The 21,979-nt window shown below is 34.4% G+C and overlaps 1 protein-coding gene across 1 annotated transcript in view; it reads left to right on the forward strand.

The window, feature by feature from the left end:
* Positions 1–16,117: 16,117 nt before the first annotated feature.
* Positions 16,118–21,979, forward strand: part of LOC129218978 (uncharacterized) — a 58,802-nt gene continuing 52,940 nt past the window's right edge. The window contains exon 1 of the mRNA XM_054853297.1: positions 16,118–16,348. Coding sequence (XP_054709272.1) covers positions 16,226–16,348 — 123 coding nt within the window. The 5' untranslated portion in view covers positions 16,118–16,225. The remainder of the gene's footprint in view (positions 16,349–21,979) is intronic.

Below are 21,979 nucleotides of genomic sequence, written 5' to 3' on the forward strand. Positions count from 1 at the left end.
GTTCCAAAGTAATTAGAACATGAAATATAATTGTTTTTAACTAATTTCATGCTAAAATTTAGGTGAGCCTTCAATTGGAAATTCATTGCTGATCAGACCAGTGTTGAACAAAACTTTTATTCAAATGCATCTCAAATTTTCAAAGTAATGCAGATATGATTTCCGCACACATACATCGATATTTTTTCGTAAAACAAGTTAAACTGAAAAGAAGAAAATAAAATAATAGTTTTAAAAACTAAAAAAACACGCTTTTTCGTAGCAAAATCAACTAAAAAGTGAAAAATAATCTTTGGATGATAGTAGAGTTGACCAATCACTTAATTTTAATGTAATACAAAAAAGCGTGGGGGGGGGGGGGCTTCTTATCAGTTGTCTTGATTTCTTCCATTTGTTGTCCATGCAAAAATGTAAATAGACAGCACCCCACGGTTTTTTTTGTAATGCCTTAAAATTAAGTGATTGGTCAACTACTATCATCCAAAGATTATTTTTCACTTTTTAATTCATTTTGCTACGAAAGCGTATTTTTTTTAGTTTTTTAAACTATTATTTTTTGAAAACAAACTTGTTGAACATTCGACGTTTAAACACGTATTAAAGCAAGAAAAATTGTTACTCTGGAGTGAATTAGAAAATCTATTATCTTAATTTCGTAATCTTAGACAACTTTTCAAAAATGCATTTCATAGTTTCCTATGTACATAATTGAATGTGTGTGTATACGTATGGAGATAGAGACAGCTGAACAGATAGAATGATATAATTATTAATATCCCATTCACCTGCATTATTCTACGCCATTTAATTAAAATTTCAGTCACATTGGTAATTTAAATGTGTATGTTTGTGCGTGTATTGATATGCATTAATATATATGTGTGTTTACATATATCCACACTTGTGCGTATTGTATTTTTATGGTGAACACAGAGCGAAAGTCAGATCAGAGAGGAAAAGCGAAACACCCTCAGACGATTCTCGTGACGTCATTTCGTACTGAGGTGGCCTTTTCCCCCTCTAGTCGACTTTGGCACTAGGGCGATTTTATCATCATGCTAATCAATCAATCTATCACCTTTTAACTTGAGTTTGTGTTGTTTTTGTTTACATCCTTGCGTCATTCGTTTATCACATGCTCCACCGTCGAGACACGTCGGTCAATGCAGGAACAATCCTAGGTCCATGGTTACCATATTGGCGACTTCATCTATTTCATGGCGAGTTCTTATCAACATGACGAACATGATGACAAAAAGAAAAAAAAAAAGATGAGATACCATAAGCAATACAGTTGCAGTTTATTTTTCCTTTTTGGAAACATTTCCTGAAGGAGAATGTTTTTTCTGATTTTAAGTGTACTTTTTTTCATGTATTTGGTATTTTCAAGAATGGTAAACATCATTAAATGCAAATTAGTTTTAGAAAAAAAATCGATTCGTTCTGTATTCTAAAGCTATATATTTTGAATTATAAGAAAACAAACTAAATGACGTTACGGTTTTTCCGCATTTTTTATGAAATTCCATTTGCACCAAAAAAAAATCTTTCCTGAATCAGAGATGCTCCTCCTCCCCCTCAAGAACAATGACATCCCCTCCCCTCAAATGCATCCCCAAACTGAGATCCTCTAAAAAAGACAAAGACCCCTTTTAGCAAACCCTCCTCTCCCTAAAAATTTCAATCGCGCTGTCTGCTCTAAAGTCCCAGCACTTTATTTATCTATTTATTTAGAAGCTAGACAGCTTCACATAGATAGAGGACTGCGTACCAAGCGCCTTGCCTCCGGACACACACAGGAAAGATTTACAACACTAGAGAAGGAAATAACACTCAGGGCACAGGCGGGAATCGAACCCACAATCTCCGGCTTGGAAGACGAAGCTTCTACCACAGAGCTACGGAGGCCTCCTCGTTGTACTAACTGCCTTAATTTTGATAAAATATTGATTGACCACCTTGTGTGCTCACCCAAGGGGGATCGTGGCACGAACCGCGCCATAGAAATTTTAAGGTGTATCTTGGGTGCTGCTCTCGATTGGGGGGGGGGATTACTACGAACCACGTAGATGCAGAGGGGTGCCCACATTGGGGAGGTCTTGGCGCACTGCACCATCGAAATTTTCACGGGGTGGGGGGTATTTCAAGTGGTATTTTCCCTGTTGTATGGGGTCTTCTTTTGGAAGGGGTGCACCCTTGCTCTTAAGGGGAGGGGGGAACCCCTAGATGCAGTAATTTTGCAAACTATTTCTGAAAAATAATAGTTGTAACATTTCTCATTAGAAATGGTTCATTAAAAAGTTTAATATTTTCTTTTCTTTTTTTTCTTAGACCTATTATAGTTATAGAGTTGTTATTCAGTTACATGCATAGATACAGTATACGCAACTTTCAAGAGAAACAATATTAACTTTTGTGTCAAAATGAACTATATATCACTTTTTCAACCCCATGCCGTTATACATGAGCTTTGGAAAAAGCAGCAATAAATAGTTGGATACTGTGGCAATAAATATTGAGAGTTAACAGATTGGTAATAAAATGATATATATGACTTATTAAGAACGTGAGCAAATAGCAAAAGTAGTACTTCCTTGCAAATGAAGAAATTCACAGGTCATCAGTGGACACCCAAAAACAGAAGCACAACTTTAGATGTTGTTGGGCCTGGGGGGGGGGGGCACCTTCATTGAGTCTCAAGCAATTCTCACTAATCCTTGAGTGCTTATGAAAACACGAAGATTGCTAATGAGTCACAAGTAAGTCCGTCATTTAGGGGGTTCGAGGCATGGGCGCCCATAAGGAAAATTTTAAGGGGGGGGGGGGTCAGATATTTTCCGCATAGAAACAGATTTCAGTACAGATTAGAGTTATTAAAATTTGACATTTTTAATAACTTATTCATTAATGGCTGGAGAAATGTTTTTACTTTCTTGCTAGAAAAAAGTATAAAAGCAAGGAAGTTCTAATTTCCAAGGTGAGGCTTGTACCCCACTTGCCCCCCCCCCATGTGGACGAAAGGGGGAAGGTCGAAAGTCCCCCTTGCTTTGGAAAAATAATGCTGTTTATTAGTTATAAGTGGCAAGCATGCGTGTTTTTCGTTGTTTTCCCCCCGAGTCAATTCCCTTTGAGCGTACAGTCCCCCCCCCCTCCATGTAAAATTTCAAAATGAAGGGCCGCAAAAAAATATTTCTGATTGTGCTCCCCTCTAATAGAGAATATGTTAGAAATTCACCCCCCCCCCCCTCCACTTCAGAGAAAACGCAAACCTACCTGACTTAAGGCTAACCACTGATTTGTTACGTTAAACTATTATTTATTAATTTATTGCAGCGAAAAGCCAAGGAGCAAGTAACTACTTCATTAAGTTATTTATTTTAGCCCAATTTATATAATATGTGCATATAAGTATACAAATGGCAAATGTATGTTCAAACTGACAAACTAAAAAAATTCCTCTCCTCTCCTACTCCATGATTAACTGAAATTAAATTAACGTGACCAGGGGTGCACCCCCCTTCCGTTTAAAAATTCCCTACTCTTAATTTTCTCCTGCAATAGAAACTGAGTATTTTTCCCATCGTTCCCTTGGTTCTTTTTGAAATGACGAGCCTGTCAGATGTTTGTACACTCAAAACAGCCAACAGCCTTTATTAAAAATTTTATGACTTTTAAGTAGTTAAAAAAAAAAAAAAAGTTTAATACAGAAAGATGTTTATATAGCAAACGGATTAAGGAGGAAAAAAAACCCCCATAACACTTGTTTAAAATAAAAAAGAATTTTCCTAGTAATGTGTTTCATATGATACATAATAGAATTCTGAATTGATTAAAATTTGACTAACTCTTAATAAAACTCGATGTGAAACATAAAGTTAAATAATAATTCTTAATAAAACTATGTAATATATTAAGCTGAATAATTTTTTTTAAATATACAAGCGTCTCTCGTATTCGTTCCGTGTAGTATCGAAATCGTGTTATACGAGACTTAGAAAAAATGTAAATTAAGGGATGTCTACCGTGTTATATCGAAACCAAGTTTCATGAGAAAAAAAAAAGTGAAACCTCATTAGAGTTGTCAAACATTAACAGAATGTATTAAACAAAAAAGAAATTTCTTCTTTATTAAAGATAACATTCGTGTTATATCAAAACCATGAAGTATTAAATTCAAGTTTCGTACCGTGTAATATCGAAACCGTGTTGTACGAGGAACGAATGTACTACAACAAATTTGTTAAATTCTAACGGCAATTACTTTTGATTGTATTATAAAATAAAACCTGCTAAGTGTGAAGCATAAGCAAAATATAATGCTGTGATTTTAATTTAGAAGCAAAATTTACCTACTGATAATTGTAATGTGCGTTGTTAAAATGCTAACATTAAAAAACAGAAGCAAAAAGGAAATAATTCATTTATTTTAATGTAAGATATAGCTCACATTGTAAAACAATTAATAAAGAGCCTACAATTACAGCATATAACCAAATCCAGAATAAAATATTCTTAAAAATTTGTTAGTATGATAAATTGAGGAATGTCTCAACATGGTTTTCAGCACTTACATTCAACATGGTGCGAATATTTTTAATGCTCTTGTTCAAATGTTCTTGACATTGAAATATGAATATAGCTTAAAATTACTCCTCTGTTAATTTGAAAGGATGATATTTTTAAAATCCCCACGGAAAATACATGCCGAAATGACTGTCATGCTAAACTTGTTACCAAACTAAGTATATTATTTTTACGATTACTACTAATATAGTGCTTTTGTAAAAAACAATCAAAGTACAAGAAAAATATATTTGACCCAAAGAAAGACAATCATTTTCTTTTTTAAGTATAGCTCTGAAATGTAATATTAAGTACATAATTGAAAGAACTATATATATCATTGCTTTGATGGGATTTTTGAAACATATCAATAATATATAAGCATATATATCACTACTAATATACACTTAAGTTTTGCTGACCTTTTATTTAAAATGCAATGTTGATTCAATTCTCATTTTCTTTTGATTCCCCTCACTTGAATACTTTGCTTAATTTCTACTTTCCTCATACCCCTAATTTCTTACACGATAAAATTACAGATAGTGATCTCCAAGTTTTAATTCCAGCATGCCAAAGAACGTTTTGTAAATGTTTTCTTCGGACATTGACGAAACTTTTGCACCAGGAAAAACTTCAGACTACTGAGCTAACCACAGGAATAACTTAGAGAAGCGTATTCATTCTTGGTGTGATAACAGCAAGAATTTCTTTTAAAATAATATAATACACAGTTTTTTTTTAAGCCGACTGTGTTACAATTCTAAGCAAAATAATTGTACCAGAAATAAAATTATTCTGCGATCGAGTAAAAATGTTTCAAATAGATACAATAAGCAAAAAATGTATTCATAATTCACAATACAAATTGGACATTCAACTTTGGGCACATTGAAATAATTATTTTTATACTTATATCCACAGGAAGTTTGTGCATCAGATGAGTTTAAAAACTGATTTCTGACTGCAAAGCATAGACCCACCATTTCAAAGATTCTAATGGTTGTTCTTGCTCTTTGAAAGATCCAGTTAAGACATTACCAGCAAAATTAGGACTTTGCAGCAGACTTTAATAAAGTAACTATCATGCAAGGTCTAAATTCAACTAGTATTGTGCCTTAAGTTTCCATGAAATCATTCATCTTCTCGCCATTCAGGATCAAACAATTGACATCTTGGTAAACTAACATGGAGGAACCCTTCTGAAAAATAGATACAATAAGCAAAAAATGTATTCATAATTCACAGTACAAATCGGACATTCAACTTTGGGCACATTGGAATAATTATTTTTATACTTATATCCACAGGAAATTTGTGCATCAGATGAGCTTAAAAACTGATTTCTGACTGCAAAGCATAGACCCACCATTTCAAAGATTCTAATGGTTGTTCTTGCTCTTTGAAAGGTCCAGTTAAGGCATTATTACCAGCAAAATTAGGACTTTGCAGCAGACTTTAATAAAGTAACTGTCATGCAAGGTCTAAATTCAACTAGTATTGTCCCTTAAGTTTCCATGAAATCATCCATCTTCTCGCCATTCAGGATCAAACAATTGACATCTTGGTAAACTAACATGGAGGAACCCTTCTGAAAAATAGATACAATAAGCAAAAAATATATTCATAATTCACAATACAAATTGGACATTCAACTTTGGGCACATTGAAATAATTATTTTTATACTTATAGCCACAGGAAGTTTGTGCATCAGATGAGCTTAAAAATTGATTTCTGACTGCAAAGCATAGACCCACCATTTCAAAGATTCTAATGGTTGTTCTTGCTCTTTGAAAGGTCCAGTTAAGGCATTATTACCAGCAAAATTAGGACTTTGCAGCAGACTTTAATAAAGTAACTGTCATGCAAGGTCTAAATTCAACTAGTATTGTCCCTTAAGTTTCCATGAAATCATCCATCTTCTCGCCATTCAGGATCAAACAATTGACATCTTGGTAAACTAACATGGAGGAACCCTTCTGAAAAATAGATACAATAAGCAAAAAATATATTCATAATTCACAATACAAATTGGACATTCAACTTTGGGCACATTGAAATAATTATTTTTATACTTATAGCCACAGGAAGTTTGTGCATCAGATGAGCTTAAAAATTGATTTCTGACTGCAAAGCATAGACCCACCATTTCAAAGATTCTAATGGTTGTTCTTGCTCTTTGAAAGGTCCAGTTAAGGCATTATTACCAGCAAAATTAGGACTTTGCAGCAGACTTTAATAAAGTAACTGTCATGCAAGGTCTAAATTCAACTAGTATTGTGCCTTAAGTTTCTATGAAATCATTCATCTTCTTGACATTCAGGATCAAACAATTGACATCTTTGTAAACTAACATGGAGGAACCCTTCTGAAAAATAGATACAACAAGCAAAAAATGTATTCATAATTCACAATACAAATTGAAAATTAAACTTTGGGCACACTGAAATAAACATTTTTATCCGCATGTCCACAGGAATTTTGTGCATCAGATGAACTTGGAACTGATGACAGACCGGTGAAAAATCCAATCTCCAACAATGATGCTCACTGAAAGGTGAACTTATACTTCAGGTTTTATTGAAAAATGTACCAGGTACCTTACTAATTTAATAGAATAGTATTTCATGCTTAAATAATTTAGCTCTTAGCAAACTACAAAAATCTTTCATTTGTTGCTACACAAAGCTAAAAGTTAAGTAGAGATTAAAAATCTGGCATGTAATTTTAAGTAATTAATTACACAGCTAAATAGTTTCAATTATTTAAGGATTAGGAAATAAGTATTTTACTCATAATAAACATTTGTTACACCTCTATAATGCTGGATAAGAATAATAATACCTAAAATGCATGAATTTTAACAGTAAATTAAACAGCATACTGATTTCTGACACCAATAAAATATGAAAAGTAATAAATGTTCATTTTTAGCACATCCAGGAAGGCTAAAAGAGAAAATATTAAACAAGAAGAAAAGATATGATGGCTGAGAAATAATCTTAACAGGAAGAACCTTTATAGAGTTAATTTTTGAAAGAAATATTTAGCCAGGAAATTGAACAGCTAAATAGTTTCAACTATGCAATAGGAAAAGAAATAAATGTCAGAATGAAGTCATTTGATGCTCAACTACACAGGAGACAGAAAGAATCCTTACTTAAGACTAGATACATCTGTAAGAAAGTTAATTTTGGCAGAAAATTAAATTTGCTACTAAATATTCCTAATTGTTCAAGGAACAAAAATGCTTTACAGTACAATAAAGCATTCATTAGAAGCACATCTTTGCACGCTAACGTGAGGAATCTGTCCTTAAGAATAGATGACAGGAATAACTCTAATTCTGGCAGTAATTAAATTAATTATACATTAAAATGGTTTTACTTAATCAAGGAAATTAAACAATTTACTCACGATAACAGATTTCTAGTTGACGCAGATCTATACACGCTAAAGGCTGACAGGAACAATTCTGACAAAAGTCCACACGTCTGAGAAAAATGAATGTTAATTTTGGATAATTAAGCAACTCAGTAGTTTCAATTATGCAAGGAAAAGGAAACAACTAAATGTTTCACAAAGGATAAACGTTTAATGATGTGAATATATGCACGCTTACAGGAAGAATCCTTGCATTGAATCATGGCGCAATATTGTACTTGGTTGGCTGAATGTTGGCGTACGATTTACACCCAATATTGGCTGAAGCTCGTAGGGGATACATTTTAACAATATCGGCCAATATTGCTATTGCAATCTTGAGCCATTATTGCATGCCGATCTAAGGCCAATATTGGCGTTACGTTGGCTAAATAGTGGCTCACAATATTGGCTGAAGCACGGAGGGGATACATTTTGACAATATTGCAATCACACTCTTGAGCCATTATTGCATTTCGATTTTAAGCCAATATTGGTTAAATAGTGGCTTCCATTATTGTTATTGTTATATACACTGCTGTCTACATAAAATGCGACATCAAGAAGGTGCAGTCAGAATGATACAAAATTTTACACTTGATAGCAACATTGATTACAAAATGAAAATAAAATGAACATTTATTACTGGAAAAATCCCAAATGAATGGAGGTTTAAGTACCTGTTGAATCAACTCTAGCTTGAATGTACAACACGATACAGTCGAACATTGAGGTATACTAGTCTCATATGATGTAATAGGTCAATTCCTATCAGTTAATGTAAAGCACTACTAATTCAATCAAACTCATAGTTTGTTCAATTTACCGTCAAGTCATTCCAGATATGCTCAATTTGTGACAAATCATGACATCACGCAGGTCAGAAAAGGTGATAATGTGGGAGAGGAACCGCCCCCCCCTGCTGTGTGTGACGGTGCATTGCCCTATTGAACACGAGTCTCAACACATGACAAAAATATACCATTAGGTTGTGATAGTGCAGCGAATCAATGTTAGAGGTGATCCTGTCCCACACACAATATAGCACCCCATAGCATCACTACAGCTGTCGATGTGGTGTGCTCCTAAAAAGCAGGCTTTATTAGGGTCGCACACACTTGGAGTAGGTTCGAATTCAAATCGATTTGTTAGCAACCGAATGGTTCCTGATTGCTCTCATAGCGATGAATCCAGATCGAATTTGGCAAAAATAACATTTTTGTAAGGTTATGGAGAACACGTTGTGAACTACCAAATGATGCTTTTGCTTTTCAGCGGCATACCCCACCCACAGCTGGGATGCCTTTATGGGTTGCAATCATGTACAAAACACAGTCACTTCTAATATTGATCCACAGCACCACGACAGGTCACCCTGCGGTCCCCATGACACCAAACTGCATTAATATCATTATTCAGTCACATGTGTTGACACTCATGGCGGGGCTCCCAGGAAGACACTGCTTGATCACACATAGCAAGGGTGTGAGGGGACTTCCTTTTCCACTTTCTATGTCCAGTGCGTCACCCTGCTTTGTCACAAATTGAGCATATCTGGGATTACTTGAGATGGTAAATTGCGTAGGCTATGAGCTTGATGGAATTAGGTGCACATTTCTAGTACCTGTGTAGTAGGAAATCCTACAAGACTGATATGCTTCAATGTTTGACTGTATTACCTCGTACATTCACGCAATAGGTAGCTCGACAGGAGACTTAAACCTCCATTCATTTGGAATTTTTCCAGTAATAAATGATCAATTTGTTCTCATTTTGTAATCACTTTCTGATAGTAAGGTTGCCATCACGTGTATAAAATTTCATTTCATTCTGACTACTATCCTTCTTGGTGTTGCATTTCGTGTGGCCAGCAGTGTAGGTAGCTGTTACAGTTTAACCAGGACTGAAATTGTTAGGATTCCAACAATTTCAACGAAAAGGAAGAAGGAATTAAAAGTCGCTTTCCTGGAAGCTTCGACCACGTAAACACTGAAGATGACTGCCGCAGATGCAGTTGAAACCTTTGTGGTAACAACACTCAGACCACAGCAGAACAGCCCAGAATCTCACAACATCATCAATTTAATTCATATTAAAAGTGCCTAGTTATTAAATGTTGGTCAGAAAAAAAGAGAATTTCTTATGACTGTGTACCAATTAATGTATATTTTATTTTTGAATCATATAACTGTAAAAGTAGCTAACAGAAGAAAAATGAAACAGTCAATGCTAACTCCATAAAAATTGATGAAAATGTAAAATGAAATATAATAAAAAGAAAACTTAATTTTAATTCTACATATTGTAATAATAACATAAGAAAATAAAGAGTGATTTGAGGAAACATTTACTATTTTAAAGACTTTAATTTGTGCTAATTGAAAATATCGGACATTTCCGAATTCTGCTCAAAACTTACTAACATTGCTAAATATTAGTTACAAAAGTTCCTGAGCAGAATTCAGATTAGAGTTAATTCTCCCTCGACGAACAAATAGAAAATTTGTACACATTTGGTTTCATTGCAATTCTAAGGTTGCACAGAAAGTAAATGTAATTGAAGTACAGTGCAAAAGTTGCTCAAAATCTTTGCTTGATCATTTTCATTGTCATTCAAATTAATAATAAACTTTTAAATTTGAAATAACTGATTAGTAAAGTTATTTTGCAATATTGAACAATTAATGGTAGGAATTTTTATTCCTATTTAAAAAAATTAAATATGAACATCATTTTTAAGTAGCTTTTTCTTTGACCCGGATAGTTCAGAAATAGCAACTTAATTTTGCAAGAATTAACTCCTTCAGTAAAATGTTTGACCATGTTTATGTAAATAAAGTAAGTAGATCTTTAAAATTTCTTTATCAAATACTCCAGCATATGTCTAATATTTTCACATAAACAAAAAGTATTCAATAATGAACTAACAATTATTGTCAAAGAAAAATAAGATCTATTTCACAAAATTGGCATTCATTATAATAAATGTGGAAACAAACTACACTCAAACCTAGTTTTGTGTGGTGGATAGGGACCGCATAAAAAAAAAAATCACTCAAAACTTCACTATTAGCTACAAAAATATGTTTTCGTAACAGTCTCACTTGAAAATAACCCAAAACTTTCGAAACAACTGTAGGAATTTCTTCTTTAAACAAATTCAAGACACTTTTCACTCCAGAATTCCATGTACCTACCACTTTTTGTGGCTTAACCAGTTAGATGGGACCCTAAAGACAGCTCTGCTTTTGCAACTACTTTGAATCTCGCCAACCATTTAAATCCGCTTTTAAAATATACATCAGAGAACGATTCATCACTTAAAAATACTACCGAGCACTTGTTTTATAGACAAGTTAGTCAATTGAGTCACAATTTGATTGAAATTTTCATGTACCACAAAGAAAAAGGATCCCACACAAACAGGTTTGAGTGTACTACAAACAAAGTTGTTAAGTTTTTCTTTTTTAAAATGGATGTAATGTAGGTAACAATGAACACTGAATAATCTGAAAATCATTTATTATTGATGCAAATATAGGTTGCACTTATTGCAGTGAAATTATGGACAAGCAGTCAGTCTAGTACATATGTTTGAAAACTAAAACACATAAAAAAATACTTCCACTTACCATAATGAAAGGAAAATTTAAAAAGTTGAAAATGATAATTAAACCCTTTGCATTTTTGGCTTAACTTCTGACATCACTTTTTAGCTCTGTATTGTCTTAGTTTTTATAAAAAATAAAAATAGTTTTATAAAAAATAAAAACATTTATTTTTATTTCTAAACAAATAAAAAATATTCCATACATAATGCAAAAGAACTTACGGCTTACTTTACATGTTTTTCCCCTCACCTTTAAATTTCCAAAATCTTCAACATTATTAAATTTTAATCTACTTTTAATAGACGAAAGAGTATGAACACTTAATTTTTTTGTGCAAAAGAGGTGAAGTGAAACAATTTATAAGGTTGAAAAGGAACATTCACTAGAACAGTTTGTTACAGGCAACGGTATAAATAGAATTATTTGTAAATAGTGATGTAAAATACCTGGGTATTTATTTTTAGGGGTAAATACCCAGGGTATATACCCGGGTAAATACCCAAAATGGGTATTTACCCGGGTATTTATTTCAGAAATTTATATTCGACTAAAATACTTTTCTGTCTATTCCACTATGTATATATATATAACCAACCATATACAAAACAATAAATTTTTGCCCAAAAATTGTACTTTTATCACATATTTAAAGAATTATTGTGTGAAACAACTTAGCAATCTAATATGATATTCACATTAAATGTGTTGAATATGCCTAATCAATGTTGATAGCCAAATTTCAGATATAAAAAGCCATTCTACAAAAAGTAAAAAGCTTAACTGGTTGCAAAAAAAAAAAAAAAGCAAACATCAATTTTTTGAAGGTTCTAGTCTTTACAACCCAGTAATATGTCCCTGCATGGCATAAGCACTTAAAATTCACAAAGCCACTTCTACTATTACACTGGTTCCACGTAAATTTCTCCACCATAACAAAATATTCATACTGTTTTCCTTCCCCATATCCCAGTCTTTTTCCTATAATGAACAAGTTCAGTCTTCAGTTGAACACTATCTAATTTCATATGCTTCACAACTTTATAGATAAACGTTAAACCATTGGGCAGATCAGGTGGTTTCAGATCCCCGCCTTGCATCATTGGATCCAAAATATCTGCAGCAAGATGAATTGGACCAATGCCAAATTCTTTCCTTTCTTTAAACTTATTCAAAATTTCTCTTTCTTCATTTTTTTGAAAAGGGGACATGGGAAGCTGTTCCAGTAATGTAATCTGTAATTTGTTGAACTGCCTATAGACCAAATGTATTTGCAGATCATTTAACTCAAGAGATAAAATCAACTTCACCATTGGTTCTAAAATATGAACCATTTTATCAACATGAAGCCAAAAAACTTCATCATCTATGGAGCCTTTTCTTAAATTCACTGGACAACTGTGATTCACTGACTGCTAGAGTTTGAAGTACAAACTTGTTAGCTTTTAAGCTTTGGAAACAGTACAAATAACTGCCCCATCTAGATTTTCACTGGAAGTTTTAAAAAAGTAGCAGATTTCACCACCTCTTGGTTTTGAATTTTGACGAACATTGCTTGTAATACACAGCTTTGTTTTATCGTTTTCACAATTTCAATTGTATGCAACAGAAAAAGTGATTTACACTGGAATTTTTTTTTTTTTTTGCTTATTAATGTGAAAACTGTTTTATAATTGCCACATTATCACTTAAACAGCAATTAAATAAATAACATCATAGTCTTAATAACTTCTCAGTTTATTCTTCCAAACATCCCTCATGCTTTTTTTTTTCATTTTGGATATGACTAACCTAGATTGTGACTTTGAAATCCTGAAGTTCATCATTGAATTGCTTATACTTCTCCAATTATGGCATTGAAAAGAAAGATTCTTTGGTTCACGGTGTGTTTCTTTCATAATTTCATCAAGTCTTTCAATAAAAAATATCATAAACTGTGTAATACATATGTATGTATCAGTTTTACCTATTATTTCATATTTAGATTTTTTTTAAAAAATCCCATTCACTTTTTGCATTTTTTTTGTAAAATACCCAGTTTTGGGGTATTTACCCAGGCCTTGGGTAAATACCCAAAATATATTTACCTACCCGCTGGGTATTTACCCGATCCACATCACTATTTGTAAAGCAAATGGACAATTCCACGGTATTGGACGTAGAATTTGCACAACATTTATCAATAAAAGTTCAGATTTTCTAGATGACTGAGCCATTTTTTTTGCTCAATACTTATGCATGTAGAAACAATTAAAAAACCTACGAAATTTCTAGAAAAAGTTCTAACTTGAAATATGAAAAACGTCATGGTGTTGAACGTATATTCAAGAGATTCTTGACATGTCATTAGAAAATAAGGGTTTGGCACAAAAAATTCAACACTGGTGTAAAATCATTTTTAATCAAAGCATCTTGGTTTTATTCGATTTCGGATACATTTCTTGAACTACTTTATCAGATAGAACTTCAATTATTTCCGTAACAATGGTTGACGGTAAATAGTTTACACTACCTTTACTGCCATTTAATCGTACATGCTCAGCTGAAAATAGACCATGGAACTTAATTCTCATTCCGTGATGAGCCAAAAGTCTTATGATCATCAAAATGCAAATCCATGTAGAGAAATGAACTTGGTAGCATAAAACTAGTCCGTAAAATCTTCTTTCAGATTTTGCATTCAGACTTCTAAAAGTTTACTAGATTATTGTCAATAAGTTTAGGTGTTATAGAGCACTGTGAAAAGGAATGCAGTTTTCCAGTAGAAGTTTGAATTTTCAAGGAAAGTTTGTCTCATGATACATTCTCACTTTAGAATCATGAAAATAAAACTCCTGGAATTTTTATATTTTGATTCAGTGTTTTCAAAGTCAAATATGATCCAGAATTTACTCCAGTTTCAAATGTTAGTTCAGAATTCTCAATGTTTGACGCAATTTAGAATGTCACTGTTCGATTATGATTTCGAGTTTTCAAAACACAATGTCGATCCAAAATTTTCACTGCTTCACATTGTTTCAGCAATTTCTTCAATGTTGGATATCTATCCAGAATTTTTTTCAGTATTTAATATTTATTCTTCAAAAATTTTTTTGCCTTATTTCATTACTTTTATTTTGGAAGACAAAGTTCATCACTGCAAAAGAAAGCTTTCTCATAGAGTTGCTCCAATAACGCTTTTCTCTTTCGCTTTTTAAAATTTTAGAGTGGATTAGACATAGTTAAAAAAATTCACTGATGAAAATGATAAAATATCATTGAAGAAATGAAGGCAACAATAAAATTTTGAGGAAAATATCTCCGATATTCGGACAAAAGCATTTACCATGTGCAGCGGCGAGGAAAAGGAACAAAACACAAAATGTGCAGAGCAGACAAAGTTGAAGTTTCTTTTTCGTCGGGTTTTAAAAAATTACAAAAGCGTTTAAAGTGAACTCAAATAGCTCCAATTTTTGAGGACTCTCTCTACGTTCAAAATTTGTCTTAGCATTTTAAAACAGTTCGTGGAGTTTCAGGTAATCAGACTCAGTGTTTAATTGCTCACTTAGGAAAATGAATCATTTTTCAGATTTGTTTCAAAATCGGTTGAACATCAAAGAACCATCTTCCGCCCAATATTGGCTTTCCATAATTCGACCAATTTTTCGTCAATATTGTCTCACAGCCTAAATACAATAATGGTTGCGTATTGTTAAGCCAATATTGGGACAAGATTGTGTGCCAATCTAAGTACAATATTGTTAATGCAATGAGACGCCAATATTGGCACAAGATTATCTGCCAATCTAAGAACAATATTGTTAATACAAAGGTAAGCCAATATTGGCTTAATATTGCAAAAATCGTGCCAATATTGGCCAAGACATTGCCAACGTGAACAATCTCACGCCAATATTGAGCCAAGATAAAATGCTACTTGGGAAGGACGCCAGAAACAAATGAACGTTAATTTAGGCGGGAAATAAAAAGAAGCCTAATAGTTTCAATTATTCAGGGGGGGGGGAAGCAAAAATCTCAAACGTTTATTTAATGCACACCTATGTAAGCTAACGTCTAACAACAATTTCCCAATATTAGATTAGATATCTGAAAAACGTAATTATGGCATAAATAAATATAAATTTTGCTCTGGATAGAAAGTACAGATGCACAGGATGGTAATCTAGAAAAAAAACCTAAGGCCTAGCCATAATAAATCTTAATACATGCTTTTAATTTCATGACCGTTGTAAACATAAATAAAGGAACATGCTCTTTTTTAAAATAAAAAAAACAAAAAAGATACAACTTAATATATTTACATCCAAGAAAATGTTTCACTTACTTTCATGCATATTTAATTGTAAAAATCTCATCAATATAAAAATAAATCACTCATTACTACATTCTTCGAGCCATATTTTAAACCACGCACGAGGTACAGGAAGAATCCTTGTCGCAAAGTCTGAGAATGGTATAATTTCGCGCCAAAATATAGGGTTGCCTCTCGTTTATCTGTCCGTTGCATCCTCGTAGGCTACGATCTGTCAGGATCGTTCCTGCATTGACCGATTTCCACCGTCGAGACATAGCAATCTTGGATAGTTTGAATTGAAACGTAATTTTTTGCTCTCATAACAATTATTCAAAAATGCCAACTGCTTACTTTATGGATGATTCACCTGTGGACCCCAAAGCTGATCATCATTTAGATCCACCTCAATTCTTAAGCATGGAAGATGTTAAATCTCTGTCTGGTGTGGAATACTGGCAGGTAACTATATAATACCATCGTGAAATAATTTTGTTGCAGGTGCAAAAATAATATTTTCTGACCTGTAAATTGTTGATAGCGGGGAAAAAGCTATTCACACAGTCTTTTGTTGTAAGAAAAGCTTCTTCATATTGAGTGTCTCAGAAAATGCTTTTCTAAAAATTAAAGTTTACAGCTCAGTTTTTTATGTCACAAAATATACCCCTTTAATTTTTTTTTGTACGAGAGTTGAAAAGAGTCGAAATCTTGTTGCAACATTCAGGGGCGGACTGGCCCTAAAATTTTTATGTGGAAAAATATTTTTGCCGGCGCAAAAAATTTTGGCTGTATTTTTCCGAACCCAAAAAATGTCTAGTGTGGTTTTTCATTAAAAAAAAAGAAGAGAAGAATAAGTTTTTCAAAGACTACATGTCTTTAACCCCCCTCCCCCCCGTTTTGTAGTATGAACAACTTTTCTCTGGCTGGCAAAAGAGGCCATATTTAGTTTTTGTTCACAGTCATACTTTTACTGTTTTGTTCGTTTTAAATGTGTGTTGCCCCTGTAATAGAGGTATAAAATATCCCTTATTTTAGGAGGTCCGGGGGTTTTTGCCCCCGGACCTCCAATTTTGGAAAAAGGTGTAAAATTCTGCATTCTGAAGCCTTATAAGTGGTAATTGGAACGAAAAAATACCAGGAAGAAAACAGGCGAACAAAAATTTCTTAAAGTTTCTTTTGCAAATTAAGATAATACTTGCTTTTTGTTTGACAAATCAATAACATCAGTCAACAGACAGAAAGAGTGGGAGGAGAAAAGATAATGTACTGTTACTTGCTCACATGGGGTTTTGGTACAATAAGTTTTTGGTAATCCCTCACATCCACCAAGAATACAACAATGAATTAAATACAAACCAATCAATAGTAAAAAATGCTTTAAAAGAAATAGTGTACAAATTTCGAAAATAGGGAACGAGAGAGTAACATATTACTAGAGACGTACCGAGTAGCACTTTGGCCGAGTACCGAGTACTCGGCCTTTCACTACTCGGCCGAGTTACCAAGTACCAATTATGTTTTTAGAAGAACCACCAACACACATGTGATGAATTTTGAACTTATTGGAATAGTAGTATAGACCTCCTTGTCCATATAATAGTTTTTAAAACTGAATTCCTGCTGAAATTTAATTACGCATTATATAAAGAATTTTGTCTGCGTCAAAAATTTTACAAAAAAATTATTTTTAAAACTAAAAATGAATAAATAAAAGGTATGATTAATCAAGTTGGAGTTAAAACACATTACAGTAAAATCCCTCTAATGTGGACACTAACAGGACAATTTTTTTTGTCCGCAATAGAAAGATGTCCGCAGGACGGGTTTAATAATGTTATTTGCATTGGAACTGGGGAATTAAAAATTGTCCGCATAAGAGGGTCGTCCGTTAGGAGGGGTTTCACTGTATACCAATCAATTATAGTTTTAGTCCCCCAAACATAAATAATTTTCAAAATCAGATAAAACAAATGTGCAGGAACACTGCTGACACGTGTTTCTGCCCGCCCCCGTTACAAGGAACGTCTTTTTCAGTGCATAACATGTGAGCTAAAGAACGTAAAGACATTCAACAAGAAAATCCGACTTTTGACGGATGCCTATAAATCCTCGAGCTCCCCTTTTATGCATTGAAAAAGATATTTTCTTGTAACGCCAAAACACGTGTCTGCAGTGTTCTTGCACTGTGCTTTTAACATTGTTTTATTTCCTTTTATTTTTTAAGCAAAGGTATTTTTATATTTTTTATAACTAATTTTTGTTTGTAGCAAAAATCCATTTTTAATATAAAAATTCCATATTTTCTATGCTTACCGTTTTTGCATAATTTTTAATAAATAAGTTTTATTAACTTTGGGAACATTAAAATAAAGATTTATTCCATTGAAGCATTACAAACTTAATTTTTCTCAAAATTTAAATTTGACTTAAAAATTTTAATTGTAAATGATTGCAGAATATGACGCTTGCTTTTTTTTTTTTTATAAATTTTAATATCTGTCTTGGACAATATTCAATTTTTTGCAACTACTCAGTATTGGCTGAGTATCTGATCAGAATTTGGCCGAGTACCGAGTAGTTACCGAGTACTCGGTACGTCTCTACATATTACCCATTTTTACTATTCATAATTTAAGCACTTAATGAGAAATAAATTGAAGCACATTTTGCTTATTAGTTTCAAAGACTAATCTAGTTATTTTCAAGGACTCTAGAGCAATTCAAATTATTTTAAGGCACTTCATTTGCATTTTCCAGTCTCTGACATTTTAGTACTTAAATACTGTTTAAGGCTTTCACGGCCGGCGTCAATATGAGGAGATAACATTTCTGGGCTTATTGGCCGTGGTCTAATTGGAGTAAAAATTCCAGACATTTTGGCTTGCTTTGCTGCAGCCATCATCAGTGGTTTGAGTTTTGTGAGACTGATTCTTTGCTTCGGTGGCTCCGGTATTTAAGCAAACTGCTGCTGCGCTGCTGGTCCTGATTGGGAGGCATTCTCAAGCCGCTGGTAGAATAAGGTTCCTAATTGGATGAGATTCAAGCCGCTGGGTGATCCTGGTACCTGATTGGATGGGATTCACAAGCCGTGGTGGCTACCGGTTTCTGATTGGATGGGACCACGGTATGTTTTAGACTGTTGTGGCGAACGGATCTAAGGGCAGGGTGCCATGTTTTTGGTAAATTGAAATTCTCCTCTTTTCTGTGGAAATTAAAGGGGTGTTTAAAATTTCTATAGCTTCGCGATGAAGACGGGCAAAGTAATGAGATGTTGTAGCCAAGATTTCTGTGTCTTTAAAATTGATGTTGTGGACTCCTTCTTGTTTGCTGTACTCGGCTACGGCAGACTTATCATAGTTTCCTAAATGGCAATGACGAACATGCTCAGAAAGGCGTGTCTTGATGCTGCGCTTCGTAGTTCCGACATAAACTGATCCACAGGAGCACGGAATTTTGTAAACTCCAGATGTGGAGAAAGGGTCACGGGGGTCTTTCACCGGGCGATAACAGTTCCTAAGTTGAGTGGTGGGCTTGAAAATGGTCTTGATGTTGTGTTTTTCAAGGAGTTTTCCAATTTGGTCAGTAACTCTGTGTAGGTAGGGTAAGAACACTTTCCCTAATGGTTCAGATGGGGTAGGCTTCTGTTCGTTATTCAACCTCCTGGGATGAAGGGCTCTTCTAATTTCTCCTCTAGTGAATCCATTGGCTTGAAATGCTAGCTCAAGGTGTTTCAGTTCCTCCTTCAAATGTGTCTTTTCGCAGATTCTTTCTGCTCGGTGCATGAGGGTATTGATGACAGCCATTCTTTATCTCGGGTGGTGGTTTGAGTTCTTATGAAGGTAACGGTCTGTGTGTGTGGGCTTGCGGTACACTTGGTGGCCGAGCGTCCCGTCTTCCTTTTTCGTCACAAGAACGTCGAGGAAAGGCAGCTGATTATTGCTCTCCTTCTCCATGGTGAACTGAATGCTGGGATGAATGCTATTTAGATGTTGAAGAAACAGTTGCAGGTCTTCTTCTCCATGGCTCCACACCGCAAAAGTGTCATCGACGTATTGGAACCAAACCTTGGGCTTCTTTGTGGCGGAGGCAAGGGCTTTCTGTTCGAAGAACTCCATGTAGAAATTAGCGATGACAGGGCTCAAGGGGTTGCCCATGGCAACTCCATCCCGTTGTTCGTATAATTTTGTGTTCCACTGGAAATAAGTGGTCGTCAGGACGTGCTTGAAAAGGGCTGTGATGTCGGGAGGGAAAAGTGGAGTAATCAGCTGTAGTGCATCTTCAACTGGGACTTTTGTGAAGAGTGAGACAACGTCGAAGCTTATGAGTAAATCGGATGGCTGCAGAGAAATTGACTGGATTTTTTGAACGAAGTCACTGGAATCTCTAATGAAAGATGATGATAATCTAATAAATGGTTTCAGAAGACCCGTGATAAACTTGGAGACTTCATATGTTGGTGAACCAATGGTGTTTACAATGGGTCGAAGGGGAACTCCAAACTTGTGGAGCTTCGTTACCCTACCTACACAGAGTTACTGACCGAATTGGAAAACTCCTTGAAAAACACAACACCAAGACCATTTTCAAGCCCCCACTCAACTTAGGAACTGTTATCGCCCGGTGAAAGACCCCCGTGACCCTTTCTCCACATCTGGAGTTTACAAAATTCCGTGCTCCTGTGGATCAGTTTATGTCGGAACTACAAAGCACAGCATCAAGACACGCCTTTCTGAGCATGTTCGTCATTGCCGTTTAGGAAACTATGATAAGTCTGCCGTAGCCGAGTACAGCAAACAAGAAGGAGTCCACAACATCAATTTTAAAGACACTGAAATCTTGGCTACAACATCTCATTACTTTGCCCGTCTTCATCGCGAAGCTATAGAAATTTTCAAACACCCCTTTAATTTCAACAGAAAAGAGGAGAATTTCAATTTACCAAAAACTTGGCACCCTGCCCTTAGATCCGCTCGCCACAACAGTCTAAAACATACTGTGGTCCCATCCAATCAGAAACGGGTAGCCACCACGGCTTGTGAATCCCATCCAATCAGGTACCAGCAGGCATGTAGCTAGAACTTTGTTAAGGGGGGGGGTCCAAAGTTGCACGAACTTCAAAAGAGGTGGCATGCTAAAGCAGAATTAGTATCTGATAATTACACAAGACTAAGATAAATCTAATTAAAACTGATCATTAAAATATGATAATTAACTAAAATTAATTAAATAATTGAAATTAATAGAGTCATTACCCACTCAGCAGAACTGGTCAGCGAGACGTCCCATAATGGTCGTATGTTTGACGTCTGGAGGGCACTTCAATATGATGTCCACAGGACGCCTCTAATTTTATTTTTAGTAAAATTCAGCGCAGAAAATGAGTCAAAAGATGATAAAATTGTTGAAAATAGATGAAAAACGTATATTTTGCTTCAAAAAAGTTTAATTACTAATTAAAACCGTGTTTTTCCAGTTTGGTCTTATAGCGTCAGTTTAGTCAGTCCCTGGGATGACATAACATTGACCATTTTAGGACCCTTTTACTCAACCCGGGTTCCAGCTCTCTATCCTGGTCCCTGGGTCGTCCTGGCGACGGACTTCATGCCGTCTATGCGACGCCGAACCTTTTTACACTTACACTTCATCAAGATATTCCGCATAAAAATATACTCCTTAGCAAGAAATAAATAAATAAATTATTGAAAGGTTTAAAATCGCGTCTTTTTGTTTCGAAACACATTGTAACGAAGAAACATGGATAAAATAAAGAAAAAAGTTAAGCTTCCAACGGTGATTTTATTTTTGATTCTATTTCGAGATATTCATGCGCGGCATTCTAAACCAGCGTCGTCTCTCTGAGCTCCCGCTCGCCGTTCGGCCATGTTTTTGCAAGCATGAAAGGTAAGTAAAAATATTTTTTTGTTTATTACGTATAGAAATGCAATAAGAACGTTGTGTGTATCTTTTCTTAAAGATGTTTGTTTAAGAGTAATCCTTAACGTCACCAAAAGAAAAAAAGCAAACTTTTAATGTATATTCGTGTGCGTTTTTACTTGAAATGTAGTGTTAACTATATGATGTGTTCCATTGTTT

Source organism: Uloborus diversus, chromosome 3 (genome assembly GCF_026930045.1).
Source record: "Uloborus diversus isolate 005 chromosome 3, Udiv.v.3.1, whole genome shotgun sequence".
NCBI lineage: Eukaryota > Metazoa > Arthropoda > Arachnida > Araneae > Uloboridae > Uloborus > Uloborus diversus.